At 56.5% G+C, this 12,306-nt stretch overlaps 1 protein-coding gene across 1 annotated transcript in view; it reads left to right on the top strand.

Moving 5' to 3' along the window:
• The window catches only part of ADARB2 (adenosine deaminase RNA specific B2 (inactive)), a 429,400-nt gene extending 417,922 nt beyond the window's left edge, over window positions 1-11,478 (top strand). Inside the window, exons 9-10 of the mRNA XM_011283586.4 lie at window positions 4,165-4,343; window positions 6,029-11,478. Coding sequence (XP_011281888.2) covers window positions 4,165-4,343; window positions 6,029-6,205 — 356 coding nt within the window. The 3' untranslated portion in view covers window positions 6,206-11,478. The remainder of the gene's footprint in view (window positions 1-4,164; window positions 4,344-6,028) is intronic.
• The last annotated feature ends 828 nt before the right edge of the window (window positions 11,479-12,306 follow it).

Raw genomic sequence — 12,306 nt, 5'->3', positions numbered from 1 at the left:
ACCGCCAGGAGGCAGTTCAAGCTGTGGATTTGGGGACAGAAGGTTATGCTATACGTTCTAAGTGATTGGATCCGGACGATGTGCCAATGAGTTGTCATCTCAAGCATGGTAACAAAAGCCAGCAGTAGGCGGTGATGCCCATGACTGTAAATACATTGTGCACTTGAACTTGAACTTGAGACTTGATTTTTACCTTCAGTCATTTGACGACTGCTTCCAGAGGAATGATCACTTCCAGCCAACGGGAGGAAAAATAAAATGCAGACCAGAGTCTCCTTTCTGGGCCTGAGCAGTGTGTCTTCCTCTAACCACACCATGTGGTCACATCTCTGCCCGGCTCCAGCGCTCGCAGAAGCACGCCGTCCTCGGCCTGGAGAGGACGCTGGACGAGCCCCTTCTCTGGCCCCAGTCCCCGCGTGGCTCCTGGGAAGCTGCTGGAAAATTATGAAGCCGGCACGTGATGAATGAGCTCACTCAATGCACACGACGCTCCTTAGGAGGCAGGTGATCGCAGCTCCCCCTGGCTGCCATGAGTTAACAAAAGCCTGGCCAACAAACCGGCGGGAGCCTGCTCAGGCTCAGGGAACAGAGGGCAGGTGGAAGGGCACAGAGGGTGGGTGGAAGGGCACAGAGCAGGTGGAAGGGAACAGAGAGCAGGTGGAAGGGAACAGAGGATGGGTGGAAGGGAACAGAGGGCAGGTGGAAGGGCACAGAGGACGGGTGGAAGGTCACGGAGGGTGGAAGGGAACAGAGGGCAGGTGGAAGGGCACAGAGGACGGGTGGAAGGTCACGGAGGGTGGAAGGGCACGGAGGGCGGGTGGAAGGGCACAGAGGGGGGGTGGAAGGGAACGGAGGGCGGGTGGAAGGGCACGGAGGGCGGGTGGAAGGGCACGGAGGGAGGGTGGAAGGGCACGGAGGGGGGGTGGAAGGGCACGGAGGGGGGGTGGAAGGGCACGGAGGGAGGGTGGAAGGGCACGGAGGGTGGGTGGAAGGGCACGGAGGGGGGGTGGAAGGGAACGGAGAGCAGGTGGAAGGGAACAGAGGATGGGTGGAAGGGAACAGAGGGCAGGTGGAAGGGCACAGAGAACGGGTGGAAGGGCACGGAGGGCGGAAGGGCACGGAGGGCGGGTGGAAGGGCACAGAGGGAGGGTGGAAGGGCACGGAGGGCGGGTGGAAGGGCACGGAGGGAGGGTGGAAGGGCACGGAGGGAGGGTGGAAGGGCACGGAGGGGGGGTGGAAGGGCACGGAGGGGGGGTGGAAGGGCACGGAGGGAGGGTGGAAGGGCACGGAGGGCGGGTGGAAGGGCACGGAGGGAGGGTGGAAGGGCACGGAGGGTGGGTGGAAGGGCACGGAGGGGGGGTGGAAGGGAACAGAGAGCAGGTGGAAGGGAACAGAGGATGGGTGGAAGGGAACAGAGGGCAGGTGGAAGGGCACAGAGGGCAGGTGGAAGGGCACAGAGGACGGGTGGAAGGTCACAGAGGGAGGGCGGAAGGGCACAGAGGGAGGGTGGAAGGGAACGGAGGGCGGGTGGAAGGGCACAGAGCAGGTGGAAGGGAACAGAGAGCAGGTGGAAGGGAACAGAGGATGGGTGGAAGGGAACAGAGGATGGGTGGAAGGGAACAGGGTGGGTGGGAGGGCACAGAGAAGGTGGAAGGGAACAGAGGGCGGGTGGAAGGGCACAGAGGGCGGGTGGAAGGGCACAGAGCAGGTGGAAGGGAACAGAGGGCAGGTGGAAGGGAACAGGGTGGGTGGCAGGGAACAGAGCAGGTGTGGAAGAGCAAATTAGGAGCAAAGGCAGGACTGGAGCTGTTTCTGACTCCTGAGTCAACACAGATCTCACCCCACATTTCCCACGTCTGGGAACAGAGGCTCGGTGATGTAGAACGTCATCACTGGACCTAAAATTTCATTTCGTTGCAAGCAGTCATTAGTGGGACTATTACAGTTGGAAATCGACGATTTTTGTGTGTGATCCATGGAGCCGCTGTGACTGACAGCACAGGCTCTTCTGTGCCTCAGCACACACCAACGACCTGGGCCCCGCCTGCAAAGAAGGGGGCTCAAGGGCTGGTGGGGAGGTGGGAGCTGCCTGTCTGGAGTCAGACTCCTGCCCACTGCCGGGCCCTTCTCTCTGTGCATGTCTGTGTGTGCAGCTGGCAGACAGGGCGGCCCCTGGTGAGGCCAGTGGCCAGCGTGTGGCCTCCCTGCCGGGGCTGCTCTCCAAGCAGGTGTCTGTGAGCTGAGAGCCGGCAGCAAAGCAGGCACTTTCCACAGCACAGAGGACACGGAGGGAGCAGGGAGGTCTGATGGCAACATCCATCTGGGACTTGGAGACTTTCCCCCAAGTCCAGAGCGGTGAGGAGACCCGGGTGACGATGCCGGAGCCCTGGGCCTCGGCGCTCAGTCCTGACTGTTGTGGGTGTCCACCCCCCCCCCCCGTCTCGGGGTGGAGGGACAGACAGCAGGCTCTGGAGCAGGCTGGCTTCTCTTTGTGGCTGGTCACTCCTGACCTTGGCCACTGCCTCCCTCTGCCCAAGGGGCCGCCTCGCTGCCAATGTGCCAGATTGTCCCCCTGCCCAGCTCTCAGTGTGGGCAGCTGCCACAGGGAATCGCTTCAAGGAAAGGGAACAAGCTGACATGGATGGAATTAGCCCGGGCGCCTGGCACTGCCCATCCGTGACCAGGAGAAGGTCACCGGGTGACTCTGCTGTGGACTCAGGCTGCTGCAGCAGCAGGTGCAAATGCAGACCAGTGTGTGCCGAGGGCGGGCGGCCCCTGGATGGTGCGTGAGACTGGGCGCAGCAGGAGGGCCCCGGGTCTGTAGCTGTGCGGCTCCAACAGGGCGTGGGGTGCAGGGTGCGCCCCCTCCCAGGATGTCTGCTGCAGGCCCTCAGGGGCCAGACTGCTTCCCAACGCCAGGGCTTCTCAGCTCTGGGACCCCCACGGCACAGGTCACTAACTCGGCCCCCACCCTTCCGCCCAGGGTGTTCAGGGGAAGGAGCAGGTGGTGTGGTCGTGGAGGAGAGGACAGGCACACCAGAGGGGCAGGCTCTGGAAGGTGTCCCGAGGAGGGGCAGCGGCTGTGGGAGCGATGGGAGGGGGTGGGGGGCTGTAAACTGAAGCAGCGGGAGTTGGGGCCCCTCCTCCATCCCGCTGAGTGTGGCAGGCTGTGCTCCCCACGGTGCTGTGCACAGAGCGGGGACACCGTGGGGCCTTTCCTACCTCGTGCTTCACGCTTCTCCCCTGAGGTCACGCAGGGTGGGAACGAGCAACCCTCAGGCGGAGGGCGGGACAGCACATTCTAGAATCCTTGGATGGCTGGGTGGAAAGCCCTCGTGTTCCCACTAGCAGACTCCACGCTGTGGGCAGGACATAGGCCAGGCAGAGGCCAGACGCCCGATGGTGCTGCCCCCGAGGAGGGTCACCGGTGCCCCCTTCCCTGATCCACAGTTGGCTGTGTCCCAACTGGAACCAGCTCACAACCTGATACGGGGAAACTCTGGAGGGAGGGCTCCGTGGACAACCCCAGAGGCGCTCTGCACAGGCCGGTGTCGCCCGGGGCACTGCTTCCGGGGAAGTCATGGGGAACATAGCTAGAAAGACCTGCCGTTATCCTGAAATTCCTAACAGCTACTGAACGCGGGGCCTCATGCTTTCATTTTGTGCGGGGTCTTGGAAGTTCTGCAGCCGGTGCTGTTTCTGGACCACCTTGCTTGGTTAATTAACTATCCTACACTCTTGGCTCTGTCGTTTTCATTAGCTTTTTTTTTTTTTTTTAAGTTTACTTATTTGAGAGAGAGTGGGGCAGGGGCAGAGGGAGAGAATCGCAGCCAGGCTCTGCACTGTCAGCACAAAACCCAACGTGGGGCTCGATCTCACAAACCATGGGATCATGACCTGAGCTGAATCCGACAGGCAGACACTGAAGCCACTGAGTCCCCCAGATGCCCCTGCATTAGCTTTTTAAATCTCGTCAACCAAACTACAAACCTCAGGGCCTGATACCATTTACAATTCCTGAGTTAAAATCCACAAGTCCCGTGAGAAAAGGCACCCCACACCCGCGCAAACCCAGACCGTTTGGCCCTCGCCTTTCCCGCAGGAACCTAGTGGCCCAGAGCGCTGACGCCCGGCTGTCTCCCGGTCCCCCCCCCCCCCCGACAGGTGTGAGCCATGCCGAGGCGCGCCAGCCTGGAAAGTCCCCACACTTCAGCGTGAACTGGGTGGTGGGCAACACCGACGTGGAGGTTATCGATGGCACCACCGGCAGGCGGAGCTGCGGGGGCTCCTCGAGGCTCTGCAAGCACGTGTTCTCCGCGCGGTGGGCGCGGCTTTACGGAAAGGTAATAGTCCTTGGGGGGGCGGCTCCCAGTGACCACGGGGAGGGGCCCACGGAAAGCCGTCACCTTGTCTGAGCAAGAGTGGCACGTGGCACGAACACCGGCTCCCATTCCGTCTTCTCCCCCCGGGTGCCCGCGGCCACTCTGCGCAGGGCCTGTGCCGGCAGCAGCCGCAGGGCGAGAGGAGGGGCCGGTGGCTTCGTGGAGGGCATCGTCAGGGAAGTCCAGAGGAAGCCCCTGAAGTTGGTATGACTCCCAGTTTAGGTGGAAGGAAACTGGGTGGTTTCCCGCGAATGCCAGGCGGAAGGTGAGAGCTCTCCCCGCGACCCCCAGGCTGTGCGTGTCTGCTGCAATTCAGAGCTTCCTTTCTGCTCGATAACTGTATCTACAGACTTCAGGTTGAGACCTACAGATTTCCACATGCTCCCAATGCATAGCAGGCCGCGGCGCGAGCAAACAACGCCACAAAACAAAACACACAGAAACCAAACAGCAGAAACGCTTCAAGCGGCTGGGCCGGCTTCCCCACACTTCTTCCTCCCACAGCTCCACACAGCAGTGACAGCGTGGGGAGGTCTCCCGGCCAGCGGAGCAACACAGACACATTGACCCTCAAGATAAACGTTCCTTTCAACTCAGAGGGTCCTGGAAGTTGTGCGTGTCGTCCTTAGCAAGGCACGACTTCTGTGGCTGCCACGAGCCGCCGATGGGGACCTGGCTCTGCCCTGACCGCCCTGACGGCCTCACATGCCTCTCTGTCCACTCAGGGCACCGTCCGTGTCTCCCTGTTCTGCACAGAGGTGGGGCCGTGTCAGAGCACATCGCTTTGTCTTCCTAAAGGGCCCTTTGCACCCGCTGCGGGGGGGCTGCCAGCCAGGGGGCAGGCCGGTCCCCCGACTCCCTGGAAAGCACACAGGGGATTCGGGCCTCCCGCCTCAGCGTGCCACACCCTGGCCTCCCCACCTCCCTGCCTACACTAGCCACAAGGCCCTGCCCAGTACCAGCTCAGAAACCCAACAGAGGAGACAGCCTGCTCCCACCGAGTTCCTGCCTGGAAACCCACCCATCTCGCGTCTGTGCAGTGCCGCTTCGGCGCCCATGAACATCCCTGGGGAACCATCCCCACCCCAACATGGGCCCCTGATCCTTCCCCCAAAAGAAAAATACACAGTGTGTCTTCTCAGTAGCAGGTGAGCTATAGGGCTATTTTGTTTGCTGGGCACTCCCTCCACGGAGCCCCAGGACTGCCGGACGGAGCTGGCTGGCCACAGCAGTGACTCTTCTGATCCTTTTTCAGATTTAGATGAAATATTACTTTGACAACAGGTAAATTAAGGAGAATGGATATTTATCTTTTGTTAAGAGCTTTCCTGGGGAAGACTGACCTAACATTGGATATATTTAAGGCATGTAACATGACACTGGATACATTTATAACATATATAACACACAGTATCAGATACACTGAGGGCCCGTCACACGGCATTCTGAGGCACACACACTGAGAACCACGACCACGCTAGCTGACAGACCGTCACCACATGCGGGGAGAACACTCACCTTAAGAAGCCCCTTTTGGGCAAACTTCACACACGTGTCGCTTTCCCGTCTCCTAGTAAGAGAGCGGGACAGGCGGCCCAGCTGGTGCGAGCGTCTAACCCGCTCCCTGTCTCGTTCCTGGCCCACAGCTGAGCACACGGATTCCGAGCCACGGAGACACGCCGTCTGTGTACTGTGAGGCCAAGCGGGGGGCCTGCACCTACCAGTCTGTTAAGCAGCAGCTGTTCAAGGCATTTCAGAAGGCCGGGCTGGGCACATGGGTGAGGAAGCCGCCCGAGCAGGACCAGTTCCTACTAACCCTCTGAGCCACCGGACCTGCGGTTCCCGGAGCGGAGTGGGCGCCCGGGCAGGGCGGGGTGAGTGCGCGTGCGTGGGGCGGCAGGCGGTGCTCACCGGCTCTTCCTGCTCATTTCCCCTTGGTGTTCCAGAAGCACATGCGTGGCCAACGTTCGACGGGCAGCTAGACTCAAACCGGGAGCGTACTGCTCCCACGTTGTCAGAAGCCGGGCGGCCCCCCGACCTGGAGGCGCAGGTGCAGCCAACTCTTCCTGGTGTGTCAAAGGGAAAGCTTCCGTTCAGGCTAAAGGGTCTGAGGTGCAGCCTTGAACAGCGGAGCCGAGGGCTGCGGCTGGAAACGAGCCTCGGGCACCGTTCCCTGGGTCTTCCTCCCCGCCACGCGCCTCGGGCGACGCGTCTGGTTCTCTCTAGCACAAGCTGACACGATACTTCAGGATAAGCCACAATGAAGAGAAAAGCCATGGGCTCCTCTCCAAAGAAGCCAACAGAAAGCTCTACCACCCTCATTACTCACTTAAGTTTTAACCCCACCTCCTTTCACAGCAGATTCAAGATGTGCAATGCTGAAGAACCCCTAAGCCAGAACCAGAGAAATGAAGTCCATTCTTGCAGAGCGAAGGAACAGGGCCCACAGCACCCGTGAGCAGAGATGTAGGACGTGGGCAGACTGCACTTCCAGAACTGTGTGCCACAGACCACCCCTGTACCTGGACCGGTCCCCACCGGTCCTCACTGGTCCCCACCGGTCCCCACCAGTCCTCAACAGTCCCCACCAGTCCCCACCGGTCCCCACTGGTCCCCACCATCCACACCCAGACCAGTCCCCACCGGTCCCCACTGGTCCCCACCAGCCACACCCGGACCAGTCCCCACTGGTCCTCCCCAGTCCCCACCAGCCACACCTGGACCACAGTCTCTGTGACGGGTGCCCACAGCTGCTGGCAATGTTTGAGCTGTTACGGGTTAACTACCCCACAAGCCCCTCACCAGGTCACAAGGACACCAAGTCTTGGACCACACTCTGACTTTTAACTAAATTTTTATTAGTGAGTGAGCAAAGAAAAAACATCCAGAGCAACCTTTACTTGGAGCTTGAGAAGTATCAGCTCTCTATTGCTTTGGGTCCCCTGATCACCATCTTGCATGACCAAAAAAAAAAAAAAAAAAATCACATAATGCAGCTGCTGAAATGCAAGAGGCAGGATTCTGTCCCCTTCATGGCAGGTGCCAAACAACCAGACCATTTGGGCTTTAGCCTGTGGCACCCTTCTTAAGAGTCAGGGCGAGGCCACATGGCCTGTCCACACCAGAGGGAGGCATTTCTCTTACACACCTTCGTTCCATCCAGGTACCTTGAATTGTTCTACTCTGACCACTAAGGACTCATTTCTAACATCTAACATGCTACCTAACAGGCCTCTAATTTCTCCAACAGAAGATCCACATCTGCAAGTCACTGTGGCAAACAGCAAAGCTTCACAGTAGCCAGCGCTGGGCATGGGCCTCCTGGTTAGAATCCCAGCTGGCCACCCATGGGCGCACACCCTGAAAACACAGGATTGCCCCATAACGCAAGAAATGTGAGCACAACATCATGCAGTAGATACTCAAGTACAGATTGCAGATCTAACAGCGAGGCAAAAATGAAACAAAATATGTTTTAGAGACTTGTTATGGGCTAACAAGTAGAGGTGTTAGTATGGAAGCAAACTCTCTCTAGGACTTAATATAGAGTCAGACCCATTGTTCAAGTTCTTCCAGAAAAGGAAATGGCCACTGAGTGCACAAGTTCCTCAAGACAAAGTTTTGAAAGATATGAAAATGTTTTTGCAAACATAAGACCCATACCAATCTTTCATAAAAGTTGAGGAAATAACAATGAAATGTTAACTCAGTATAAAAGCTATAGTCAAATTGCCACTTTACATTAGTTTCTGATAGTCTGACATGTCACCAGGAGGAAGCTTAGGGACGCAGAAACCCAGAGCTGACTTATGACTTAGACTCTGACTCGCCCTTCTCCGGAGCCCTCCTCTGAAAGGAAGGAGGTGCGGTCGAGTCCTGGAGGAAACCTGTGTCCTGAACCTTCCATTACTGGCATTCTGAGCTGTTGCTTTATATCAACGTGCTCCAAATAATGGTCCTTCCACCCAGAGGAGCCAACAGCAGCAGCAGGAGCCAGAGGACAGACGCCAGACAGATCCATCCACAAACCACACAGCGGGTTCCACCAGGAGATCTGACCCCGGCAACTTGGGTGGCGCTCAGCTCGCTAATAACAGACACTCCCATAAGGGCCGAACTGTGGCTATCTGGTCACCATTCATTTCATCTGAGACACTGGCTCTCCAGAAGCGTCACTAAAATATAAGTATCTCCTTCTGGAGAAAGCCAGACCTCAGTGCCAGCATAGGACTCGTCCATCAGGCCAGAGGGGACATCCTGCAGGGAGAGGAGATGGCTCCACAGAGGAGGTTGACAGCGGCAGAGGCATTGGCACGGCAGCAGGAAGCCCCGAGCGAGAGCCTGAGCATGGTGCGAGGTGCATGTCCAGGAGTGGGGACGGACAGGGCCATGGAGAGGAGGCGCTGGCCCAGGCTCTGGGCGCACAAGGGGGTGGGGGGAAGGCAGGAGAGCAGGGCTGACCAGAAGGCTGGCCCGGCCAACGGGAGGCCAGTCACAGGGTTCTGCTGTGGCACCTGCTTAAGGCTGGAGGGATGGGCAGCACCAGCCTGGAGATGAGGCGGCCTGCGGATTTCACTCTGTACTTCAAAGTCCATGAGAACACCCAACACCACTTTGGGTCAGAGGCCAGGCCAATGCCGCGGCGTCAACGGTGAGTCACAGCCTGGGGAGGAGCCCGCAGACACCTCGCCACCTTGGGCTTCCGGACGGAAAACAGAGCTCAGGTATGTGATGTGTGACCTTCAGGCGCCCCAAGGCCACGGAGCAGTGTCAGGGGCCTGCTGGCATCTAGGCCTGTCTGAACGCACCTCACAGCCGCTGGCTCAGAGTCCTCTGTTCTCCACCTACTGCACCTGCGACTCCAGTCCAAATAAAAGCAACACCACCTCTGTCAGCCTCCAAAGCACACGCTGCATTCCTGGCAGGGAGGTCAGCAAAGGAAGGCTTCCTGTCTGGCTCTCAGCCACAAAGTCAGTATCTGCAAGCATTTCCATGGGACTACGTCCAAGGGGGAAGGTCACTGGGTCACAGAGCCCCGCCTGTCCATTCCTAGCACGTGGTCGAGAAGGTCACCCGGTCACGGAGCCCCGCCTGTCCATTCCTAGCACACGGCTTCACTTCAAGGTACTGACTGGATCTAGGGTTTCTTTGGTTTTTCTTTTTGCCACAAGGAAAGGATTTGCAGGTCTAGAAGTATTGTTTCTTTTTATACTTGTGGGTCTTTTCAGGTCTGTATATACCTATCATGTCACTACTGAGTTTGTGAGTCTTGCTGTTCCTCAGAAATGTCAAGTTCTTCCCATATAATTTCTCATATGATTTCCTTTTCACAGGAAGCTGTTCTTATCAATACGGTCAAATGGCTGTTTTGGGTTTGATTTTTGTTTTTTGTTTGTTTGAGGTTTTTTTTCTATAGTGTTTACCATGTCTGGAGAGCCATAAACAGTAAATACATGGTATATCAATGCCCAGAATAGAATAGTTAGAGTATTTTGATGAAACACTATTTTTAGATTATAAATTTCAAGATGTATCTATAGTATCTTGTTTTAAAAAATTTAAAAAGACATTTGAAACTTAGACATTTATAATTTAGGGAAACTTCTATAACCATTTTTTAAGAAGCCATTCTAATAAAATCATCTAATTGGCCCAAACACAATAAATATCTCTTTCTAATAAAGACCAAAGGGAAGTCAGGACAAGGCTGTTTTCACATACCGCCCCTTGATACCACAACCGCCTCAGGGGACACGAAGCAAACCAGTGTCCCTTTGCTGGCTCCTCCGCCACCCCCACCCCTCAGTAGAGTCTGTGGAGTCATAACCCAGCCAGGGTCAGGAAGGTCCGCTGTCTGCACTCCTGGACAGGCTGTCCAGCTTTGAGATCTTACGGAGCTCACGGAGAAAGTGAAAATTTAAAGCTCTGTGTTTCAGGAAAGGCTTTGGGGGACTAACCCACCCCTGTGAGGCCCCCCTGGTGTTCTGCGCCCTCCCAGACACGGGTGGGGGTGGGGTACCCAGAGGGCAGGAGGGAGGAGGGCAGGGCTGGGGCACACTCGCCGGTGCTGTCCATGGTGCTGCCCAAAGGGCTGTTCCCAGCAATGCGGGGATCTTGTTGGCTCCCGTCAAACTGCTCCCACAAATTCTGATTCACATAAAGGGAGGATTGGGGGGCTGGGGGTGAAGAAGGGTGCAAAAGATGCAGGTTATCCAGAGGCGGCCCAGAACAGAGGAGCACCTCCCCGTTCTGGGAGACCAGAGATTCGAGACCAGACCTACCTCCACCTCTTATCCTCCCAACAGAGCGCCTCCGCTGTCTCCCTCACATTTCCCTCCCCCTCCCCTTCCTCTTCCCTGTTTTAGTGCCTGCTCTCCCTACCCTAGACCTGTGATTCCTGGTGCAGCTGAGCTCCAGACCTCAGGCTGTCCACCCCTGAGCTCCACGGCGCTGACCTGTGCATCAGACTGATGCCAAGGCACGTCCAGGGGCGGAGGGTCTACTGGAGTCCTTTCTTGGACTCCTGCAACACGTCCATTAGTCCGAACTGCCACCAAAGGGTCACTGACGGCCGAGTCTCTAGAAAGCTAGACCAAACAGCAGCACCTGCAGGGAACTACAGACAGTGTTGGCCCCGGAGAAAGAAATTCCTTATTTCCCAACTCATTTCAAAATCAAAGTTGCAGGGATGAAACACTCTCTAAAGATAAAGGTAAAATGATCTGGGTTCAATGGCCTCTTTTCATACAGGCACTGGATCTTACCATTCTGCCCTATGTGCATCGATAACAAACAAACACAAACACTTTCCCAGCAGTGCCCACTTAATTTTCAGCTAATTTTCAGCATTTTGTAAGCAAATGAACTTAATAAATAGTAATTCTTAAGCAAAGGTATGTACATAAAAAGCATGGGTGAATGGCAATATTGGATGTACATTTGTAATATTTGTAAAAAAACAAAAACAAAAAAACAAACCTCCAAAACCTTAAAGTATTAATTTACACGTTAATTTGCTTCTAAGTGCTGGAAACTGCACTTCAGTGATATCTGATAAGTGAATGTTTCTGTTAAGTGAATAAAAACATCGAGTAAAGTTGTGCTTCTCTGACTGTTGGCCCTTCTTCATTGAGCAGAGTCCTGGGGGCAGGGGGTCTCTGGAGAATGGTGTGTAGGTTTAGGGAGGGGTCTCAGAGGGTCTGCCCGCCCCAGGGAAGTGGCACATCCACTCTAAACCCAGGGGGTCCCCCAGCCCCGACGCTACCCTCACAGCCGTCCTGTAAACCAGCGACCGAAAGCATCACAAATCAACGTGTGCCTTTGCCCCCATTTCCTCACTGTCAAGTGTGGGGACAACCGTCATCCCCCAGCCTCGAGGGCCATGAGTGGACTCGGGGTGTTGTGGTGCTTTGAAAGGGTAAACACACTGCAAATACTTAAGAGGCTCTGTGCCCCGCCCATATGTGCCACCACACATGAAAGGTGGGCTGGTAGTTCTCCTGCGGAACACTCGTGGACCGAAAACATCACTCAGGTTGTTGGTGGCCTCGGCTCTACAGGACTGTGCATGGCTGAACATTCCAGAGTTCAACCCAACATTTCCCAGTGACATGCTCTGTCCCTTCCTGGGGACCGGCCATGTCACCTCTCACTCTAGCAGTGTGCTGAGCACAGGACTTGTGGGCTACACATAGGACGGCTCGTCTGCAAGTAAGCGTCTGGTCCACCAGTGTCTGAAACTCCAGCACGCGTGCCTTTGGGTGATGATTTCTCGCGTTGTCCACACTTACTTCCACTAACCACAGTGAGACTCCACTCAAGGCAGGACATAGCAGGGCTCAGGTTGAGGGCAGAGGTGAAGGCAGGGGTCTGACACACACGTTCACCCTCGGGCCAGGGCCAGGGAGGACTGGGCAGGTCTCAC

Source organism: Felis catus, chromosome B4 (genome assembly GCF_018350175.1).
Source record: "Felis catus isolate Fca126 chromosome B4, F.catus_Fca126_mat1.0, whole genome shotgun sequence".
In the NCBI taxonomy this organism is placed as follows: domain Eukaryota; kingdom Metazoa; phylum Chordata; class Mammalia; order Carnivora; family Felidae; genus Felis; species Felis catus.
This window is presented reverse-complemented; position numbering and strand designations above follow the sequence as displayed.